The 22,022-nt window shown below is 32.6% G+C and overlaps 1 protein-coding gene across 6 annotated transcripts in view; it reads right to left on the bottom strand.

Annotated features, from left to right (window-relative positions):
• The window catches only part of PDS5B (PDS5 cohesin associated factor B), a 196,793-nt gene that overhangs the window by 54,651 nt on the left and 120,120 nt on the right, over positions 1–22,022 (bottom strand). For all 6 annotated transcript variants that reach the window (XM_044249567.1, XM_044249569.1, XM_044249572.1 and 3 more), the window contains exons 17-20: positions 20,481–20,596; positions 15,221–15,326; positions 12,334–12,494; positions 1,061–1,184 (exon numbers count right to left, since the gene is read on the bottom strand). In XM_044249567.1, the coding sequence (XP_044105502.1) occupies positions 1,061–1,184; positions 12,334–12,494; positions 15,221–15,326; positions 20,481–20,596 (507 nt within the window). The remainder of the gene's footprint in view (positions 1–1,060; positions 1,185–12,333; positions 12,495–15,220; positions 15,327–20,480; positions 20,597–22,022) is intronic.

The following is a 22,022-nucleotide window of genomic DNA, read 5'->3' as shown; positions in this document are numbered from 1 at the left end:
TTATGGTAAAGATAAAACAAAATATCAGATATGTAATATCAAAATGAAAATAAAAGTACCCTACAAATTCAAGTCACTATCAGCATTATCCTACTCATCACCACTGAAAGGAACTGAAAGAAGATTAATTAAGAAAAACAAAAGCTTTCTAAATCAACATGAATTCATTAAAGTCATTCTGATACATAAAAACAGACCACAAAAATATCTCCATCCCACAATGCACAAAATTTAAAATAAATTATTTGCTACATACAGCAAGATGATCTATGATAAAGACAACTACTTTTCTTCCTTGTTCAGGTCTTTAGCATAATACATGAAAATATGAAAAAGTTAGCATAAATGTTCTAAAACAGTAGCTTCAGCATAATTTCCAAACTGTTTTCACCTCACTCAAGGTTACTGAACTAAAAATTTTAAGTTTGGATTTTATGTAACAATGCTAAATATTTAATAAGAATACTAAAGATAGCTCCAGATTACAAAAGATTAAAAAAGGCAATGCTTAAAAAGCATAATAGTAATTTAAAGGGTAGAAAAAATAATATAAAATACATATTTAAATATCATCCATCTGATATAAAATCAGGTCAGTGGTTATGTAAGTATAAATTTATTTGTGTTTTATATACCAAGTATTTGTCCTATACTATACCAATTAGTATTGACAAAGTTCCACATACTTCAGCAGTATCTTATAAATAGACTTTAATTTTCAAACCTGTAAACTGACAGAATCATCTTTTAACTTACAGAATCATCTACTATCTACTATCAATACACACGATTTTTATGTAATTAGTTATTACCAAAAATAGTTTCCTAATCCTAAATGTATAATGTCAAAAAATATAATTGCTTGATTTCTGTACTTGTTAGTACTAAAGGTCTGAATAATCAGATATTGTCATATTTTAACCACTCATCAAAATTGATTATACTGATTCAAATTCTGAAAACATATCATAAAATGATACATCTCCAAATGTGAACATTCTATAAAATCATTAATATGTTTTTTAACCACAAATTACGAAACAATATTTTTTCTTTTTACCTCAAATATCTGTGCAAACTGGGTCTCTTTACTAGAAAATATTGCATGGATACAATGAATAGCGTATTTGGCTTGGCGGGGAGGTCCTTTTTTAGATTTGTGATGTAAAACAGGAAGCAAAGCTCTAAAAAAAAATAAAGAAAAACAATAAACCAGAAAAATCAGCAAGACTCCATTAGATACTTTACCATTCATATTTTTTTAGGTAATGTCTTTTAAGAACAAAAACATCTACCTGAACTCATTTTCAATTGTCTCTAATTTTGCTTCATAAATGGCTACATTAAAAATATCATCCAAATACAAGATTTTCCACCCCCCCTCCTTTTTACTTAACAATTCTAAATGGAAACATGCAGGGCAACCCATTTCTTCTTAATGTCAATCCCATTAGCCTTTTTCGTTCTCACTGCTATCACTCCAGCTAAGCTACTGCCACCTTATACTAAGACCACTATAATGGGACCTAAACTGTTTCTCAAGTCTCTTCCTTCTCTGATTCACCTTTCACTTCATACCAGCACAACCTACATAAAGGGAAACCCGATTATAAAACCTATACAAATTAAGTGTTGTCAGGTACTATTAAAAGCCCCAAATGCTTGCCTTCATGCTACCAGCATATTAGGGACAAAACAAATTATAATATATAAATTAGCAAAATATGTGTTATGTCAAATTATAGTAACTGCTGTGGAATAAAAAAAAAAAAAAGAAAAGAATAAGAGGACAGAACAGGGAGTAGGGAGTGGTGTGTATTACAATCTGAAAGAAGGTGATTACAGAAGACCTTTCAGATAAAGTAACACTTAAGCAGAGTTCTGAGGGAAGTAAGGAGTAAGTCATGTAACTACCTGAAAGACCATGTAGGTATGGTAGGTATGTAGATATGGTATCATTATACTACACAAAAACTTAGAATGAATACTGAATACAGCAGGATCTCTTGGCTCAACTATTTATTCAAACATCTTACAGTGTAAGCAACTTCTGAATCCACCTCTTGCCCAATAACCAACCCAGTGTTTCAGTACTAAGAATTCAGATATATAATTAATTCAATACTGTAAGACACCAGCAGCAAAGTATAATAAAAAGACAAGTGACAAACTAAGGGGAAATTCTGCATTTCATTTCACAAAGAAAGGGTTAATATCCCTAACATAAATTCTTTCTACAAATACAGAATGACCAGCAATATCAGGGACAAATGGGTTGTTCATAAAAAAATAGAAAGCTCTTCAAAAAGTAGAAACGCAAATTACCCTATGATGTGCGAAAAGATGTTTACTTTCACTTATTTACAAAAAAATATATATGAATTGAAACTATACTAAGACTTCTGCTTCACATGATGACAGTTTATCTGAGATGGGACATCCTCTCCTAACTTAAGCAAACAGGAAACAGAACAAATATATGAAAGGTTTTAGACACTGGGCAACAGGTAGCACATGACTATAATCCCTAAAAGATGGGAAACACAAGAGAAGAGCCTAACATCTATTCCCACTTACTGCATGCAAAGCTCCAGACTGCTATGTAAGGCAAAGTAACCCAATTAGAGCCTGGTGGTTGCACAGAGTTGAGAGAGACCAAGATGGGAACTAAGGCAGCTATAATTTCTAGGGCAGAGTTCCACAGAGAAGGGAGCTACAAAGACAGCAAGAGAGCTTGAATTCTGCATATCCACAGAAGGGTGTCCCAAGTCACTGGCTGAATAATGATCAGTGCCATGCATGAGAAAAAAACTACCTGAGACCAGGAAAAGAACACTGGAAAAAGTAAGCTAAAAAATTCCCTGACACATGCAAGGCTGCTAGCAATTCACGTTTCCACCAGCCACAGTAGAAAGACCTTGTAATACATAACCAGGAAAAAAAATTCATCAACAGAAATAGGCCCAAAAGTGTTACAGGTGACAAAATTAACAAGGACATTAAAACTACCATTATGAATATGCTCCACATGCCCAAGAAGAAAACATGAACATGGTGAGAACAGAAATGAAATACATTAAAAAGACCTAAATAGAACTACTAAATATGAAAAATACAAAGCCTGCAATGAAATATATAATAATAGAATCAAAAGCAGATTATATGTTACAGAAGAAAAAATCAGTGAACTTGAATACACAGCAATAGAAACTATGTAAAGTAAAACAAAACAAAACAAGAGGGGGGGGGGAATAAGAATCGGGCATCAGTGACCTGAAAGACATTATTAAGTAGTCAAAAGTACATGCAACCAGAGTCCCAGAAAACAAAGGGGTGAGGAGGGGAGAACAGAAAACAAATTTGAAGAAATTATAGCCACAATTTTTCCAAATCTGATGGAAACAGACCCACAGCCCCCAAAATCTCAACAAGCCTCAAGCAGAAGAAACATAAACCATTTTAAGATATACCATTATCAATTTGGTAAAACAGTGATAAAGAAAAAAAAAATCTTAAATACTGTCTGAAAAAAAAAATACACATTACATACAGAGGAACACTTCATCAAAATCTATCCAGTCCAGAAAATAATGGAGTGACATCTTTTAGGTAAGAAATGAGAATAACTATCAACCTACAATTCTGAGGAAAAAATATCTTTCAATAATGAAGGCAAAAATAAAGATTTTTTTTTTCAGAAAAAGAAAAACTAAGTTAGGTACTTAAAAGCAGAACTATACAATAAGAAATATTAAAGTTATTCAAGAAGAAAATGATAGCAGATGAAAATATGGATATCTAAAAAAACAAAGACTAGGTGCCTCCTTAGCGCAGTAGGCAGCACGTCAGTCTCATAAAAAAATGAAGACCAACAGAAATGGTAAATGTATGTATTCAAATAAATCTGAACATGATATTTTAAAAAGACAATAAGTTATTTGGACACATTTGGAGGATGCTAGTCAACTCACTGTTTTGAACACTGTTCTATAACACACAAAAAACAACAGCATTTCATCTGCCTTTCCTAAACAGATGCAACACTGGGGAACCAGAAAATAGACAAAAAGTTCCTCTTTCTAAAAGTATTTGGCTAGTAGTGAAGAATGGCAGAATATCACCATTAATTACTAAGTCTCATCAGTTACTAACATCATAAAAAGAGAAGTAAACAGATATCATGTGCCTCCTGACAGAAAAACACATCACCATAAAGTGGTTCTATAACAACAAAAAAGTTGAACTGGAATGTAACCAGGCCTCTGCACTGAACTATCACTTTAGAGAAAATATAAGGAACCCATTAAAATATGCCAAAGGCATACAATTAGCAAAAACCAGTCTATATGAAACTCTGCAAGAGAAACCGTTTCTTTATCGAATACAAAGAGAAAAAGAGAATTGGAGGGGGAGCCTACAGGAAACAAAGCACTTTAAGAGATTTATCAACAAATAACAATGTGGATCCTGATTTTTAAAAATCTTTAAAAATTACATTTTTGAGAAAATTAGATATTATTAACATTAAACAACTGATGTTAACTATGTGATAAAGGCATTATGCTTTTTTTTTTAAAGAGTTCTTATCTTTAGAGATACTTAGATGTTAAAGATGAAACGATATATATAGCCCGTCATTTGCTTTTAAACATAAGGAGAATGGGGAGTACATAAGTTAGAAATTAATCAAAAGCAGCTGTTTAAGTTATTCATACATAAGCTAGTTATTGGATACATGGGAGTTCATTATAATATTCTAGCTACTTCTGTGTTTGAAAATTTCAGTAATAAAATGTATAAGAAGTAAAGTCTCACCAAACAAACCTTTTAGTCTATGGTTTGTGGCTCCTTTGTGAAATGAAAAACTATTAACTCCTGGTGACTTCAGTACTAAACTCCCTAGATAAGACGGGTCTTCTCATAAATCATACTTGCCAATTCAAACATCCATAAGCCCTTTTCTCAGTAATCAAGAGAAAATTACAGGTCACACACATGTAAAAAGCAATTTGCGTTGGAATTTTTAAAGACAGAATGAGAAATTTTAAGCTCATCCAATGTTTTGCATACTCATTTAAACAGAAATAAACCAAAACAATAAACAAAGAAGAAAAAACACTTTCAAGAATTCTAAAGTACGAGGCAGAGTCTGAGATGTTAGTGAAATGTAAATAAAACAACTATCTTCTGATTGTTTTTCTGCTACTAAGTTCCTATTAAAAGAAATACTTCATTCCCTTGCTAAATTGATTTTCCAATTCAATTTTTCCCCTGATGATAATCATACACATGTAGAAAATGCAAACAATACTGAAAAACATGTTTAAAAACTACTGAAGAAAAGACTCAAAATTCCACCACTCTAAAATAATTACTGTTAATATTTTAGTGAATATATGTCTAAAATTTCCCTTACATGCATACATATATTAAGTAAATGAGGATACAAAATACAAAGTATTTGGAAACATTTTTTTCACCAACAATGCTGGAGAGAACGTCCTGTGTCAATTTTAATGGCCATATGGCTCTTTAGTGGATAGCTATACCACAACTACTCTAACCAGTCTAACCTGATGAGCCAAATATTTAATATTTAAATATTTTGGATTTTTTTTTCATCTTAACAAAACCATGAACATCTATGCTAGTTATTTACATACTGTTTCTGAGCTTTAAGGTTTAAGCCTCCCATAATCTGCTCTGAGAGACTAGAGATATAAATCTGAAACTACATTTCCTAGACTCCCTCAAGAGCTGGCTTCATGTTTAGGTTCTTCCAATAAGAGACCCCAGAGCTTCTTCAGGCATTCTGTGCAGTAGTTTCACCACTCCCCCAGCAACAGTTAGGATACTCCTACAGTGTCAACTAGTTAGGTGATATTGACAGGGCTCTTCCATCCAATAGACAGTTCTTAACACCACTTCTCTCAATTGTTCCTCCAGCCCTAAGGGTAGTTGCAGCTTCCAGCAATTCATAATCTCTGGGTTACCAAAGAAACCTGTTGCTCTTTCATCCTTCAAACATCTGTATTAATTAATTTATGTTTAAAATACCTGATATGCGGAGCACCTGGGTGGCTCAGTGGGTTAAAGCCTCTGCTTTCAGCTCAGGTCATGATCCCAGGGTGCTGGGATAGAGCCCCACGTCAGGCTGTCTGCTCAGCAGGTAGCCTGCTTCCCCAGCTTCTCTCTCTGCCTGCCTCTCTGCCTACTACTTGTGATCTCTGTCTGTCAAATAAATAAATAAGAAAAAAATCTTGAAAAAAAAATACCTGATATGGTTTCTGTTTCTCTGACTGGGCTCTGACCCACATAATCATTAGGTAGATACCTTTTCTAATTATCTCTGGGGTAAGTTCCTGAAAATGAAACTGCAGTGCTGAAGACTGCACGCATCTTAAGTTTGTGTGCATTACCACACTACCAACTCAGAAAAGCTGAATCAATTTATAATCCAATTAAGAGAGCTTTGTTGGAATGCTAGCTAACACTGGTTATAGCACATACATATTTTTATTTGTATTTGCCTCAATTAGTATTAGTAGGCATAAATGTCTTTTCTTGATTGATTTGAGGGGTTGGAAGGATTTCCAGTTTATGAATTTCCTGTTCATTTCCTTTGCTAGTATTCTACTCTGAAACCTGTTATACTTCTGTTAAGAGTCTTTATACATTAAAGAAACTTTTTCTAAGTTATGCATATTGAAAATAGTTTCCCAGCATACCATTTGCATTTCTAACTTATTTCATGATTTTTGCTTTTATCTAAATGGTGTTCTCCCTCACTAAAATATAAGGGCAGAGTTTGTTCATTTCAACAGAACCTTATATACTCCAGTACCTTATATACAGTAGGGCTCTATAAATATATTTTAACAAGTGGATATTTAATTATACAATCCATCAATATTTCATGACTTGGCATTAGCATCCCTTCAATCACAAAAAAAAAGGAGTTATAGAAATGTGCTGGTTATTATTAATACTTTTATTAATTCGTTTTATATATTAAATCTTTGAAAATCTTGGACTCATCTCAAATTTATGAAAAACCAAGATAAGCAGTCTATATTGATTTTTCCTTTCAAAACAGCTTGCCAGTTATTTAGTGGGTAATATAACTTTTCCTAAATAATTCTTTCATTAAATATTATTTTCCTCCACTCACTATTATAAGGTTGCAAGTTTCTTGTATAGTTCACTCCTAGGCTTTCTGGTTTTTACTCCTACAATATTTTCAAAACAGTTGTTAGTGGTATATAAGGAAAGCTCTGGATTTTTACATACTTATTTTGGCTACCGTGGTTTTGGTTTTGGTAATTTTTCAGTTGGATTCCCTTGGATTTTCCATGAAATACGATGATAACTTTGCTTTCTCCTTTCCTGCAATGTACCTATTACTTTACTTTATTTAATTACATTGGCTAATGCTTCTAAAACAATGTTAAATCATGGCAGAGATAGTGTATTTTCCTCATTTTGTTCCTGATTTTACTGGGAATGCTTTTAGTGTTTACTACAGGACAATGCTTATTGGTTTGAGAAAAATTTATTATGTTACAAAAACACTTAATCTTATTTTATTGGGTTTAATTAAAAATAAGACACATATTTTTATCAAAAGACCCTTTAGCATCTATCAGAATGGCCTACTATGTGCCCTTTTCCCTTTTACTCAATTTTATAATAAATTATAACATGAATATTAGGCTTACTAATACCAAACTTCACATTTGGCCATAATATATATTTTTTTAAATTTTTAAAAAAGATTTTATTTATCTGTGAGAGAGATCACTGGTGGGGGTGGGGCAGGGGTGGCAGGGAAGAGGAAGACAAAGACTCCCCGCTGAGCCAGAAGCTAGGAGCCCAGAGCCCTACAGGGGCTGGACACGGGCTCAATCCCAGGACCCTGAGATCATGACCTGAGCCAAAGTGACCGAGGCACACAGGCACCCCAGCCATAGCTTATCTTTGTTTTACTGTAGTAAACTCTCTTTTTACTAAAAATTTACTTACAATTTTTGCAGCAAAATTAGTAAGATCTGTCTTAAGTTTTCTTTTGAAGGAATATCTGTTATCCAGTTTAAGCCTCCTGCTTGTTATCTTGGCTTTATGAAAGAAGTAATCTGATTTTTTTTCCTATGCTTCAAACAATTAAAAAAAATTAGAATGCTTGGTTTCTGGTAGACGTGAAATACTTCCAATAACACACTTCCACTGGCACTTTTCTCAAATTTTTTAAAATAATTACAGCCTAATTATGTTTTCTCCCATTCTTCTTGAGCCAGTTTTATTTATTTACATCATCCTTAGGAGTAAAATCCAAGTTTTCAAATATTTAAACCATAGATATAAACACATCTAAAATTTAAATAGAAAGAAAAGCGATGAGAAAAGACAATCCGATATGCAAACAAAAGGAAAACAAAAGTTGGATTTAGATGTGCAAGTAAAAGTGAATGCAAAGGGAGAAGAGTATATACCTTGGTAGACAAGATTCACAATATAAAATGGTTAATTAATTCATTTCCTGAGTTTTTATGTCTTAAAGAATATCCTCCTTTGTCCTTAAGCCCACTTGACTACTCAGGAAATTCTTCAGTTAATATTGTTTTTTTTGGGGGCGCCTGGGTGGTTCAGTGGGTTAAGCCGCTGCCTTCGGCTCAGGTCATGATCTCAGGGTCCTGGGATCGAGCCCCGCATCGGGCTCTCTGCTCAGCAGGGAGCCTGCTTCCTCCTCTCTCTCTCTGCCTGCCTCTCTGCCTACTTGTATCTCTCTCTGTAAATAAATAAATAAATAAATCTTTTTTAAAAAAAAAAAAAAAATTTTTTTTTTTGTCCCTGAAAACGCTCTAGCGGTTGAATCATTAATTTCAGAAATCTTATGTGGTTGAGAGAAGTGAACATCTTTCTTTTTCCACTGTACATAATATACTTCCTTTCCTTTGCTATTGATGTTTGTGAAATCACTTCTATAATCCCTGAAAATTCAGTAAATTCCACCAAGATGTTCCTAGAACATGAGTCCTCTTGATTTCCAGAGTGACATTTTCATTCATTCTAAACAAGTTTATTGTTTTTGTTTTTGTTTCTTTTTACTATTCTCCATTTTCCATTATTCTCTTGTTTCCTTCACAGAAACCAATTAGGACTTTTCAGTATCTGCAAATTATTTTCTTTAACTGCCTTCATTTCTATGCCCACTCTTTCCACGTTCTATGTAATTTCCTCATGCTCTATCTCTAGCTTACTAATTACATTTTTGATATTTAGTCTGCTCCTTGCTGCTCATTAATAAATTATACTTTATAATAGAAGTATGTTCCTGTGATCTTTATCCTTAGTTCTGCTACTCCTTTTATATGTATTATTTTTGTTCTCTTATTTTTCCAGATATCATTTGCTGCTTAACTTTCTTGGCAGTTTAGAATGGTTTAAAATTTTCTTTTTTCTTAGAAAAACTCAGTTCTCCCAAAGAGTGATTATCTGCTTTCTTTGGAATATTAAAATATCTGCTCAGGTTTCATATTTGTTAATTTATGTGTACTCTGTTAACTCATCTTTGAACAAAAGAAATTCTCTGGCTCTGCCATTTAAACACAAAGGCAAATATTATCTCCCTGATAACTGAACATCGGGTGCCTCTCTTTAAAAATTAACATCTAATAACTGATCTTTGGGTACCACTCTTAAAAAATTAACATCAAAGCTCCCAACTCATTAATCAATTGGCCAAGTGAGTAGCATGGAGGAAGGGCCTGGAACTAAATGTAGTAAGTCCTTTATCTCTGTGTAATTTCTGAGTCTACTGAAACCCTGCCAGTGATGAGAACTAGCTAGCACATGGACTACGGCTATATCCTATAAGAGGACTCTTAATTTTGGCATATCTGCCTACTCTGGGAGTGAGCCAGACTCAAGAGAGACAGGAGGAGTCAGAACAGAAAACATAGTACATCACCATTTTTGTTTAGTGGGGAAGCACACAATTTTTTCTGTGCCTGTAAAGTTGGTAGTAAGGCATTTGCTTCACAATTCTACTCTAAGCCTCACCTCTAAGCTTTGCTCCTCCTGCTAAGGAAAACAGGTCAGCCCATAGAAAAATGATGTGACCATCAAGTCTCTCCTTTAGTTCTAAGACAGCAGAAATGAGACTTTTCTTATTTCTCTCAAAGCCTGCCTACACCTCAACCTCCTCCTCTAAATTAGCAAACAACAGAACACTTACTATTCTCTTGATTCTCTGGATTCAGGAATATGTGTTTCAACTGTCAATGTTCTCACATTCAATTCACTCTGGATGACTTACTTAGCAAAAATTCTATCCAGTTTGTGGTAGCTTCCACTTAAGATACATTTTTCTTTTGGTTCTTCAGAATTATTTTGGTGAATTCAAGGGAAGATAATTTAATAAACACACAACTTTTATCATTTTTCTTCAATATCCACTCACTCAAGTTAATAATTTAAAACATAAAATATGCATACATATTTTATCTCCTGAAGACATATACTATGAACTACGTCATCAAGAACAGTGCATGCACACACCACAGGTATTCAATATCAATTGATTTTTCTCATAAGAAACATTTGTAATATACTCAGAGTATAAATCAAATAATTGTTAAGTACTTCAGTTTCATATTAAAGTAGCAGATGTTTTAAAATGCCCTTTGCATTTAAATGTCCATCTTTCAATCTTGCTCTTGTAGTTCTACAAATGTATCAAATGAAGCCTCTTTAAGATATAAAGTGTACTAGGAAAGAGTCTAGAATAAAAATAAAATCCTCCCAGTGAATATATCAAACTAAAACCCTAATTAAGAAAGGAACTATGCCATTATGGATATGGTACCACAGGCATTCAGACAAATAGGCCTAAATTCAAATCTTCATTCTTCTACTTGCTAGCTATATGACCCAAAACCATTTACCTCAAGTGAATATCAGATTTCTCATTTGGAAGATTAGGATAATTTCTACACTTTATTAAACTGTTAATAGGTTTAAATGAGATAGTACAGTAAGTGGGCATTCAGTAACATAGAGTTATGTACTGTTTGTGTATATCTCCAAACTGATCTCTGATCTGGAGAATCATAGCATCATTCAAAGGAAAATTCATGCTCTGCATTCCCTTAAAAATAAAGAAGTCAGTTTTATTTTTTCTTGAAAGATTTTATTTATTTATTTGACAGAGAGAGAGAGAGCATGAGCATGGGGGAAGGGCAGAGCAAGAGTGAGAAGCAGGCTCCCTACAGGGAGCTGGACTCAGAAATTGATTCCAGGACTCAGGGATCATGACCAGGGGATCATGACTAGAGCCAAAGGCAGACACTTATCAACTGAGCCATCAGGGAGCCCCAAGGAGTCCATTCTAAGCAATAAAGTTTCCTACTCTTGTCAAAGAGAATATGATTACAAAATTCTGGTATGTTTCAAAGATCATTTAAATAACGCCTTTGTCCTAGTAATAGTCTCTAAAATTAAGTTCATATGAACAAAAAGGAATAACAAAAAGTATAACTGAAATTTTAAGAGCTACCTTTGTCCAGTCTCCTTCTGAGGTTTTTCATCCACATAAAGAAGCATACTACCCCAACCACAACTAACTGGACTAGTGGCTAAGCCAGAAGAATGAGGTACATGTAAAACTAACCACCTAGAACTATGGCAAGACCAGAACCAACTATCAGATATACCCTCCAGGAACAGGGTAGAGAGATGCATAAGCAGGGATCCATACAAAATGAAGACTTATTGTTTTGAGGTATCACAGAATCTTGAATAATGAACCAGCATTAGAAATCCCAAAAATAACAGCACAATTTCCAACTTTTGGAAATACTAAAACACATAGAAAAATACACTGCTGTTTTGATGTTTATTCCATGCTTCCCTGAGTCAAATAAAGCACTGCTTCTCAAAATGTTCAATTCAATACCTTTAATCATGGAGTATAGCGAAGAGACCTGCTGAAACTCCCTTGAAATTTACCATTAGACCTTAAATTCACATTAATTACTGATTCTATGCCACATTATATGAAGAGAATGTTTTACTATAAAATTGTTTTCATTAAAATATTTAAGCAAAATCAATGCTTCAGAAAGAAATGCCATGTTTGCTCCACACTTTCATGAATACCTCTAAAATACCAATCAGTGCTATTCCCCCAGAAAATGAGAATCTAAACTGAATGGTATAAACTTAAGATAACTGAGACACAATTTCCTCAAAACTTAAAAATTCCAACTATTACATAAATCAAGAAACAGTAAATTATTTGTTCGTTTTCTAAATTATTTATCAGAATAAACTTACGATCTGATATGTGGGAAATCTTCTTCAATTTTGCTTCCTGTGTTTTTAAAAATTTGGAGTGCAGCTTCTGCTACTTTTTCATCATCCATTTTCAGACAAGCCAGGAGAGATTCAAATGTTTCAGCAGAATGAAATGAGATGGGATGTGTAAATGAAAGTACCTTAAAAAATGAGTCACAAAAATGATCTGTAAGCCTTTTCCATTTTTATAATATAAATCCAAAATATTACATACTGGAAATACTCAAATCAAAGTAAATATAAAAAGAATTACGCTAATAAGTACATGAAAGCATACAAATAAAGTTTAAAACTTAAACATGTACCAGATATGTTCCAGTGTAGGAAGACTGCATGATCTAACAAAGTTCTTTCTTTGAAAATTAAATTACTCGATATAATTCTACTCAAAATAATTTAGATTTTGGTTAATGTTTGGGTTTTTTGGAGGAGGATGAGAATAGAATTTAACAAAGGAGGAGAGAGAATTTAACAAAATAGCTCTAGTCTTCTAAATAAAGGTCATTAGAAGAGACTAATAACATTTTTGGAAAAAAGTTATCTAGAAAAGAGGGTAAAACAATAGATCATAAAAGATATCGTAACATTTACACCTGTTACCATTATCAAATTAACATGGTACTAACATCAGAAGAAACAAAACCGAAAAAGTGGAACTTTTTAGTCCAAGCATATATAAGAACTTGGATTATATAGAGTAATATAGATTATAATGAAGGAACAGAAAATGAAAATGGATGGGATTTTTAATAAATAGTCTCTGATAAAAATACACAGCTATCTGGAGACAATCCAATTAGATCCTCCCCCACAATATATACTTTCAAAATAAATTTCAGATGAGTTATATTTTAGATTGAAAAACAAAAACAATAAAAATCTTCTGAACAAGACGGCATTTCTAAGCTTAAAATAAACAAGTGGGATCAAAATATGGAATATAAAAACAAGCAAGCAGGAGAAAAATACATTAAGTATAATACTGTATTTGTAAGATTCAGAAACAAGAAAAATAAGTGATGTTACTTAGAGATACACAGATAGTCACAGATGATAAAACTAAATGGACAATATGAGAATGAATAATAAACCCCAAACAACAGAACAATTCAGAACAATTATACCTGGGAGAAGTGAATCACGTTAAAAAACTACTCAGGGAACTTCAACAGTATCATTAGTACTCTATTCGAGTCAGTATCTTATTTACTTTTCACTGTACTCACCTTATTACTGTACCTTATAACTTACATAAAAAACAAAATGTATTCTACAATATATATCAAATATGTCCCATAAAAAAGGAGAATAAAAAATTCAAATCAGTTAAATAACAAAAAGCTGAGATGTCAGTTGAAAATGAACACAAGATTAAAAAAGAGAGAGAAAACACACAAGGGATAAAAATAATGAAATCACCATAGGAAAAACACTAATGACTATACCTCACTGCAATAACTACACAAATAAAAACATTTTTATTTATCAGATTAGAAAATCTCTTTAAGATTTACAATATTCTTTGTTTGTGAAGATAGGATAGGCACCTTCATTCACTGCTAACTGAATTATATATGGGTATAATTTTTCTGTAAAGGAATTTTATTAAGTATATACATCTAAACTTTTTGAAAATTATTCTCTTTATGTTGCAGTATTAAAAAAAGAAGACATCAGCAAGGGATCTTTGATATATTTATCTTTGTATCATTATAAGAAGAATAAAACTAGAAAAATCTAAATATCAAGGGAAATAGTTGGGAACTCTATGGCACTGCCAAAGTGGACTAATCACCATTTCAAAAAATAATGTTTTTTATATTTTTACTATGAGCCAGATACTGTGCTCGGAAACATATGTGCATGACTTAAGTCCTCCCTCTGTGAGATAAGGGCTATTATTATCTCCAATACAGATGAGGAAGTAGAGGCAATGAAGTTGCCCAAAAGCATCCATCTAATACATGACAGTCATAAATCAGATCTGTTTTTTGACACTCTTAAAAACACTTCCTTAAAAAACACTGGCAAAAGTGTTTATAATTTAATAAGGGAAAATAGTCAAGATACAAAATTGTATATATTCGGTCTGATCTCAACTATGTAAGTGTGCGTTTTCTTCTAGATTAAAAGGAAAATAAAAGAAATGTTTATGTGTGATAGGCTTATGAATGTTAATTTATCTTCATTATAATTTTATATTTTCTAAGTTGTCAATAATTAGTTGATATTTTTATAATAAGTAAAAGGCAGCAGTATATTTTAGCTAACAAAACATAAAATGAAGTTTTACTAAGAATTTGGCTCCATGTTTGGGAGGGCTAGCACTTTCTTTGCTCACTAATGAAAACTTCAAATTATAGTCCACTAATATATTTTTTTTATTTTTTTGGTAAAGATTTTATTTATTTGACAGAGAGAGACACAGCAAGAGAGGGAAAACAAGCAGGAGAGCAGCAGAGGGCGAGAGAGAAGCAGGCTTCCCGCTGAGCAGGGAGCCCAATGTGAGGCTCAATTCCAGGACGCTGGGATCATGACCTGAGCCAAAGGCAGACACTTAATGACTGAACCACCCAGACACCCCAATGGTCCACTATTTTAATGTAATACTAATAGTAATGTAATACATTACTAATGTAATTTAATACTAATATAGGTAGGCTACAGTATACAGTTTAAACCTGAAAATATTTAGCTTACATGTTAAGAGAAAATGTGCAATTTCTAAATTACCTAAAATGATTGAGAAAATTTTACTTGTTTCTATAAAAAACTTAAGAAGCAAATCTCAAGAATAAAAAATATATACTGCATGTATGTTAAACAGTTATCTAATTGGCAATTAATTTCACCATAGTATATTTACCTTAAGCAGTTCAAGACCTGCCCTGATGGCTTGATCAGTTGGAACACCCTCATCTTCATCATCTGCTGTTCCATCTATTGATTTATTCACTTGCTTAATAAGAGCACTGAAGTATGACAAAAAAAAATTGTCATATTTTCAACTGTTCTTTATTACTGATGTCTGAGAAAAATAATCATGAATATTTTCTATATATACCACATCCAAACACATAAAAATTTGACAAAGCTGTTTCCCAAACATCACGGCAAAATAAAAATTATAACAGGTATTTTAAGATACTTCTTTTCAAAAATAGCATTTTTCCCGTCCATTCAAATGAAGTCCACATATTAAGTGATTTGCCATTTTTTTTTAAAGATTTTATTCATTTATTTGACAGAGAGAGACCCAGCAAGAGAGGAAATGTAAGCAGGGGGACTAGGAGAGGGCTCCCCAAGGAGGAAGCCCAATGCAGGGCTTGATCCCAGGACCCTAGGATCATGACCTGAGCCGAATGCTTAACAACTGAGTCACGCCTATATATTAATGCTACCTATATTTTATTCTTGTATTTTCTATGGAAGAATTATGCCCCAAAACATGAATAGATGTTTTCTAATTATCTGAAATTCATTACTGCTTGAGTAAATAGAACAAGCATACTGAAATAAGGAATAGATGGCAACATTAAGCAGTTCCAAATATTTATCAATAATATTTATCAAATAATACTATGTGTCAGGCACTGTTGTGAGAGCCAAAAACACACAGGTCTGTTCCTGAAAAGTCTCAAAATACCTAGATAACAGATATATAATAAAACTTCACTAGAAATTAGAATAGATAAAAAGGAAACAATATGCTTTGAAATTTTCTTCTAAAAACATACCTAGCTTCTTTTAAAATAAACACTTATAATTTGATACCAATTATCTAAAACAGTCATTCACACTTTTAAGTATTTGTTCTTTTCATAAAAAATAAATAACATACACCATCGTTAGAGACATAGTATATATTAAATGCAGGAAAATTCAACTATTCAGTGTTCTTCAAAATGTTTAGTTGTTCTATGTTTCTACAAAAATATCATGAATTCAAACTGAAGATCAAGCTAGGAGTCAAACATATCTTGTCTCTCTTGCAGGGTCCTCTTAAATTTATCAGACACCTTAGAAGCAGATATCTTTGAGAATGTTTTCTTCTTTTCTGCCCATTTTTCTTGATTAATCAACTGTCATAGCTCCAACTATCCCAAATAATATTTAAATATTTAGAAAATATTTTCATCCATGACAAAAAGCATGAATGAAGCTCTCAAATCTGGTGAGGGAAGGCCAAAAATTAGTAAGCAAATACATAGAAAATATAATCAGGGAACAATAATGACCACAAAGTAGGCAAAAACAAGAAGTGAAATTCTTTAGCCAGAAAAGGAATGTCTGAAGAGATACAAATGAGCTAGTGACCAAAGAACAGGAGCCAGTCATATAAAAATCTGTGAGAAAAAGCATTAACCTGTAAAACCAAAATTAATCAACTGAAAAACTATTAAAAAAACACTAGTTCAGTGAAGTGATACCAACAAAACACAAAAAAAATCAATAGTGCTTTTCTATATCAGCCAAAACCACCCAAAGAATACAGAGAGGGGAAAAAATCTATTCACAATGACAAATTAAAATTATAAAATAAGTTTTACATGCACAGAATCTATGTGTAAATTCTACAATTACACGAAGGGGAACACAAGATTTGAATAAGTCCAGACAAGTCATGACATTTTTTTCACTCAATCTCCAAATGTTATTAGGGGAACACAACCTGGTATGGGACAAGATTCAACAGATGCATTCTATGGCTCAACTGGAAAATCAATTAACATTTGGGAATAGCCAATTAATTTTAGCGGGAGGGAAAAGGATGAAATTAACCAAAAATTAACCAAAGAACTTTATCAACAAAATAAAAATGTTTCATTAACACCTCAAAAGAAAAATGAACCAAAGCAAAAATTCAGTAAGCATCCAAACCACACAAGAATTTATATTATAGTAAGGAAATAATTACAAATTAATTGGGAGCAATTTTTCAATAAATGGAGTTGATATAACTAGCTTCGATATGCTTTTTTAAAAACGAATGGACATCTACTTCCGTCTTACCCTAAAATGAATTCCAAACTAATTAAAGATTTAAGTGGAAAAATAAATAACCACCTAGTATGAAAGGAAAGGCAGAAAAATCATAAAGGAAATAACTGATAGATTTAATAGTATTTATTATATATTTATACAAATTTAAAAGGCAACTGAACTAGATTAAATATCCTTATTTAATAAAGTATATATTTTAAGATGTATTAATTTATTTATTCATCAGAGACAGAGAGAGAGAAAGAGAGATAGAGCAAGCACACACAAGCAGGGGGAGTCACAGGCAGAGGGAGAATCTGGTTCCCCACTAAGAAAGGAGCATGATGATGGGGCGCCTGGGTGGCTCAGTGGGTTGAGCCGCCACCTTCGGCTCAGGTCATGATCTCAGGGTCCTGGGATCGTGTCCCGCATCGGGCTCTCTGCTCAGCAGGGAGCCTGCTTCCTCCTCTCTCTCTGCCTGCCTCTCTGCCTACTTGTGACCTCTCTCTGTCAAATAAATAAAATCTTTAAAAAAAAAAAAAAAAAGAAAGGAGCATGATGTGGGACTCAATCCAAGGACCCTGGGATCATGATCTGAGCTGAAGGCAGATGCTTAACACTGACATCCCTTTATTTTATAAAGCATCCCTTTATTTAATAAAGCATTCTTACATTCAATAAGAAAAAGACAAGTCCTCCAAGCCCCTCATAGGAAAAATTTTTTAAAAATAATTAACCAAGAAATATATGGGGAAGAAAAATGTTCAACTTTATTAGTGACACACTGTAATTTTTTTAAAAAGAGTATCACCATTTACCTGTGAAATGGCAAGGACTGAAAAGGTTAATAACCACTATCAGGGAGAGTTAGGTGACCTGAACACTGACTACTGGTACAAGGGACTAAGAGCAGAATCTTTCTGGAGACCTAGTTTAATACTGTGGTAGTTAAAAAAAAGGGCTCTGGAGCCAGACTTCCTGGGTTTCAATGCCATTCACCACTTCTTAGCAGTGGAAAAGTTATTCAACATTTGTGTAACTCACTGTTCTTTATCTGTAAATTGGGAATAATAACATTTCTTGTCTCACACAGTTAAGAGGTAAATGAGCAAACATGTAAAACATTTGGAATAATTCCAAGTACTTTACAAGGACTAACTGCTACTACCTGTTACTATTATTTATGTTTTGACATACTTTCTACATCACTACAAACTACTGATGATAAAGTCAAAGATTTCAGTCTGACTGTTCATAGTACACATTACTTGTTAAAACTTTCTCCATCTTAAACTTTCAAAACACTACAATAACCTGGTGTTCTTATACTCCTGTGATTTTTCTATTGCTGGAAAACAAAATTCCAAGGTTCTGTCCATGATCTTGTAATCTTTTTACTAACTTTCTACACGATCTCATGCCCAGGGAATAAATCCATTCTCACAGTTTCACATTAAGCTCAATTTGCCTTGATTTTTTAATTGTTTGTCATGTCCAAATAAGAAGCACATCAGTTCCCTTAATTCTTTTCCAAGTATTACTATGTGCTTCATCATTTGGACTTCAGCTCTTATACTTCTGACTCATCAACTTTATTCCCCATTTCCAGTAAGAAAACCCATCTACTAAAACATTCCTCAAATATAATCTTCCCTTTCCATCCCACTACCAGCATCCAGAGACAATTTGTAACACCTTAACAGTCTATCCATTCTACTTTCCTCCTCCAATCCATCATTAAGCATCCAGGGTTCTCAACAGACTGAATACAGTAAAAGCCCTAACGTTAGACCTTAAAAGCTTTCCAGAATCTCACCTCAACTACTTTTTTCGCTTTATCTCATAACACTTTTATATCTTCCCATGGTCACCATTTTCTAAATATCCTTGTCTTTTCCAGTCCAGTTAGGCTGGTTTACCTGGAATATTCGTTCTCCCAACTCTGTAAAAACAAAATCTTATCCATCCTTCCTCTTAAGTTGGATACTATTCCTTTAAAGAAAGCCTGTTTCAGTCCTCTGAACACATTTGCATTAATTTTATAAACTATAAAATAAACTCATGATTAAAACTCTTTATTCTATTGCCAGACAACAGAGAAAGACAAAAGAAAAGTAAAAAAAATGTGCTTTGCCAATACCAACTAGCATTGCCCTGAATAGAGAAAGCATGGGATTATTTATTGAATGAGTTTCAGTCTGATTCAGTGTCTCCCTTATACTAATAAGGGGGTTCTGATTTTTTGTTTTATATTGTTTTTCAATCCATAGAGCCCCTTCTTCAAATGAAAAATGAATGCAATAGGAGTCCAAAGTGACTACGGTATCCAAAGCAGGGTCTCCCTACTCTGCAGGGGATCACGGCCCAAAACCTATACCCTCTACCCTCCTAAACAAAACAAATCCCAAAAAAGGGTTTATTGGGTACAGGATATTATTATTTAGATTCTAATATATCTCTAAAAAATACTACCGATGACCAGTAAACAAGGATGTTATATATATACATATATATATATGTATATATATGCATTCTGTAAGCACTTTATTTTTTCAACTACTCAAAACATTTTAGGAAAATGTTTAAAAAAAAAAAAAAAAAAAGAACATTTTACATAGGGGAAAACAGCCATAAAAAGAAAGCATTTTCCAAGATGTCAAAGTCATCTATATCAAAGCTGAAATGAGGGTTGTTTTAAAAATAACACTTCCAGGTCTCAAATACCTGTGAAAATGCATCATATGCTGCTTTACAACATATTCACCTAATTTTCTTTTCCTGAGGGTATAATTATAAATTGTATTACCTATACTATGCAAGCTAACTAAAAAGAGGAATTCCTGAATATACTTGGTTAACAGATAGAAACCAGATATAAACTGGTATTTTCTCATCCAAATGAAATAATACTTAATAGAAGAAAAATTAAATATACACAGATATATGCAAACAAGTATGTACATATACATATACATACGTATGTATGAACAGATATACAAACAGAAATATAAGTGAGTACATAGCCATTTCACATATACAAAAATCTGTACAGGTAATAGCCTGTGTATAGCAGGTACTCAAAAGCAACTGACTAAAGCATGAATGAACAGTGATGAAAATTTAATATTTTTAGATAAAAATACCTGATAGATTCAGTATCTATGTGTACAGGTGCTATCCTCTCCAAGAGAAACTTGATCATCTCCAGGAAAGGATTTGTAGGCTGTTTGGGGTTGCCCAACTTCTTAGTTATTTCACGCTGTAAAGCAGATTTTTAAAAATATTACAAAAATATGTTTAGAAAATTACATCACATTAAAATACCAAGACTCTAAAGTAATTAAAGCAATGTAATACTGGTGTTGGAATAAACAAATCAATAGGAATTGAAGGAGTCCAGAAAAACAAACTAACATTTTGCATATGAGAAAGGCAACATTTCAACTAACAGGAAAAAAGATGGATTATTCAATATATTGTGTTGAAATAACTGAACAGATACTTTGAATAAAAACAGATCTCTATCTAATACCTTATGCCACAAACATTCCAAAATGATAAAAACAAATACAAAAGAATAAAACCAGGTTCAGTGAAGACACAAACTTCAGAGAGTAGAGTTATCAGGAAAGCTTGCTAAAAACAACAGATTCCAGGACCTCAGTGTGAAGATTAGTCAATCTGGGGTGGAGCCAAGAATCATGTTTTTCCTTTTTTTTCTTTTTTGAAAGCCTCTTGGAATATGCATGGGCAACAGACTGAGAAATACTGGTATTAGTAAATATTTTCATTGACTTGCAATAGAATGGAATTTTGTAAGCAGGACATAAAATGCAAAAGCCTTGAAGAGTCTGCTGATAGACTCAGCTACATAAAAATAAATATGGTATGTAAAGGACATCAGTAATAAAATGAAAGGGCAAACTACAAATGAAAGAAAATTATTTGCAGTTTAATTAACATACATGATTAACAAATCAACAGATAAAGACAAATATCATTTCAGAAAAATAGGCAAAGATTAAAAACACACAATTTACCAAAAAATATATATAAATGGCTAATATGCCCTAGAAGAAAAAAATGGCCAGGTGACTAGCAACCAAGAATACAAATCCTACCAAAATAATTATGTTTCCTTGGAGTTCTGCTTCTTTCCAATAATGACAGAAGCCAATATTGACTCTATCCTAAAGAAATAACCAAGAATGCACAAAAAATTATCTCGCTATAAAGATACTAAAATGGTCTTTAAATAAAAACAGAGAAAAAAAATCTAAATGTGTAACACAAGTGACTGTTCAATAATTATGATACTTAGAATCAGTGGTACGTTCCACTGCTAGTAATACAGTAAAAGACTAATAAAAATAAGTAAAATGTACAATGCTGTATGCATATGATCTTACTTTGAAAGATATATACCATAATATTAAACAGTAATTGTCTCTATAAAGGGGTATGGTTTATTGCCATTTTTGTGGTATTTTACATAATGAATATAAATTTAACATAATGAATACAAATTCCACATAAATGAATAGAAGTTATTTTGTTTTGAAAGGGGGTCAAAATTTTACATAATGAATATTATGTAAAATAATGCATATTTTACATAATGAAAATTATTTCCTAAAAGGAGTCAAAAAAGGTTCGGGGGCTCTTCAAACATTAGTTTTTTGTGT

Source organism: Neovison vison, chromosome 5 (genome assembly GCF_020171115.1).
Source record: "Neovison vison isolate M4711 chromosome 5, ASM_NN_V1, whole genome shotgun sequence".
Classification (NCBI taxonomy): Eukaryota; Metazoa; Chordata; class Mammalia; order Carnivora; family Mustelidae; genus Neogale; species Neogale vison.
The sequence above is the reverse complement of the archived record's forward strand: the minus strand, read 5'-3'. Positions and strand labels throughout refer to the sequence as shown.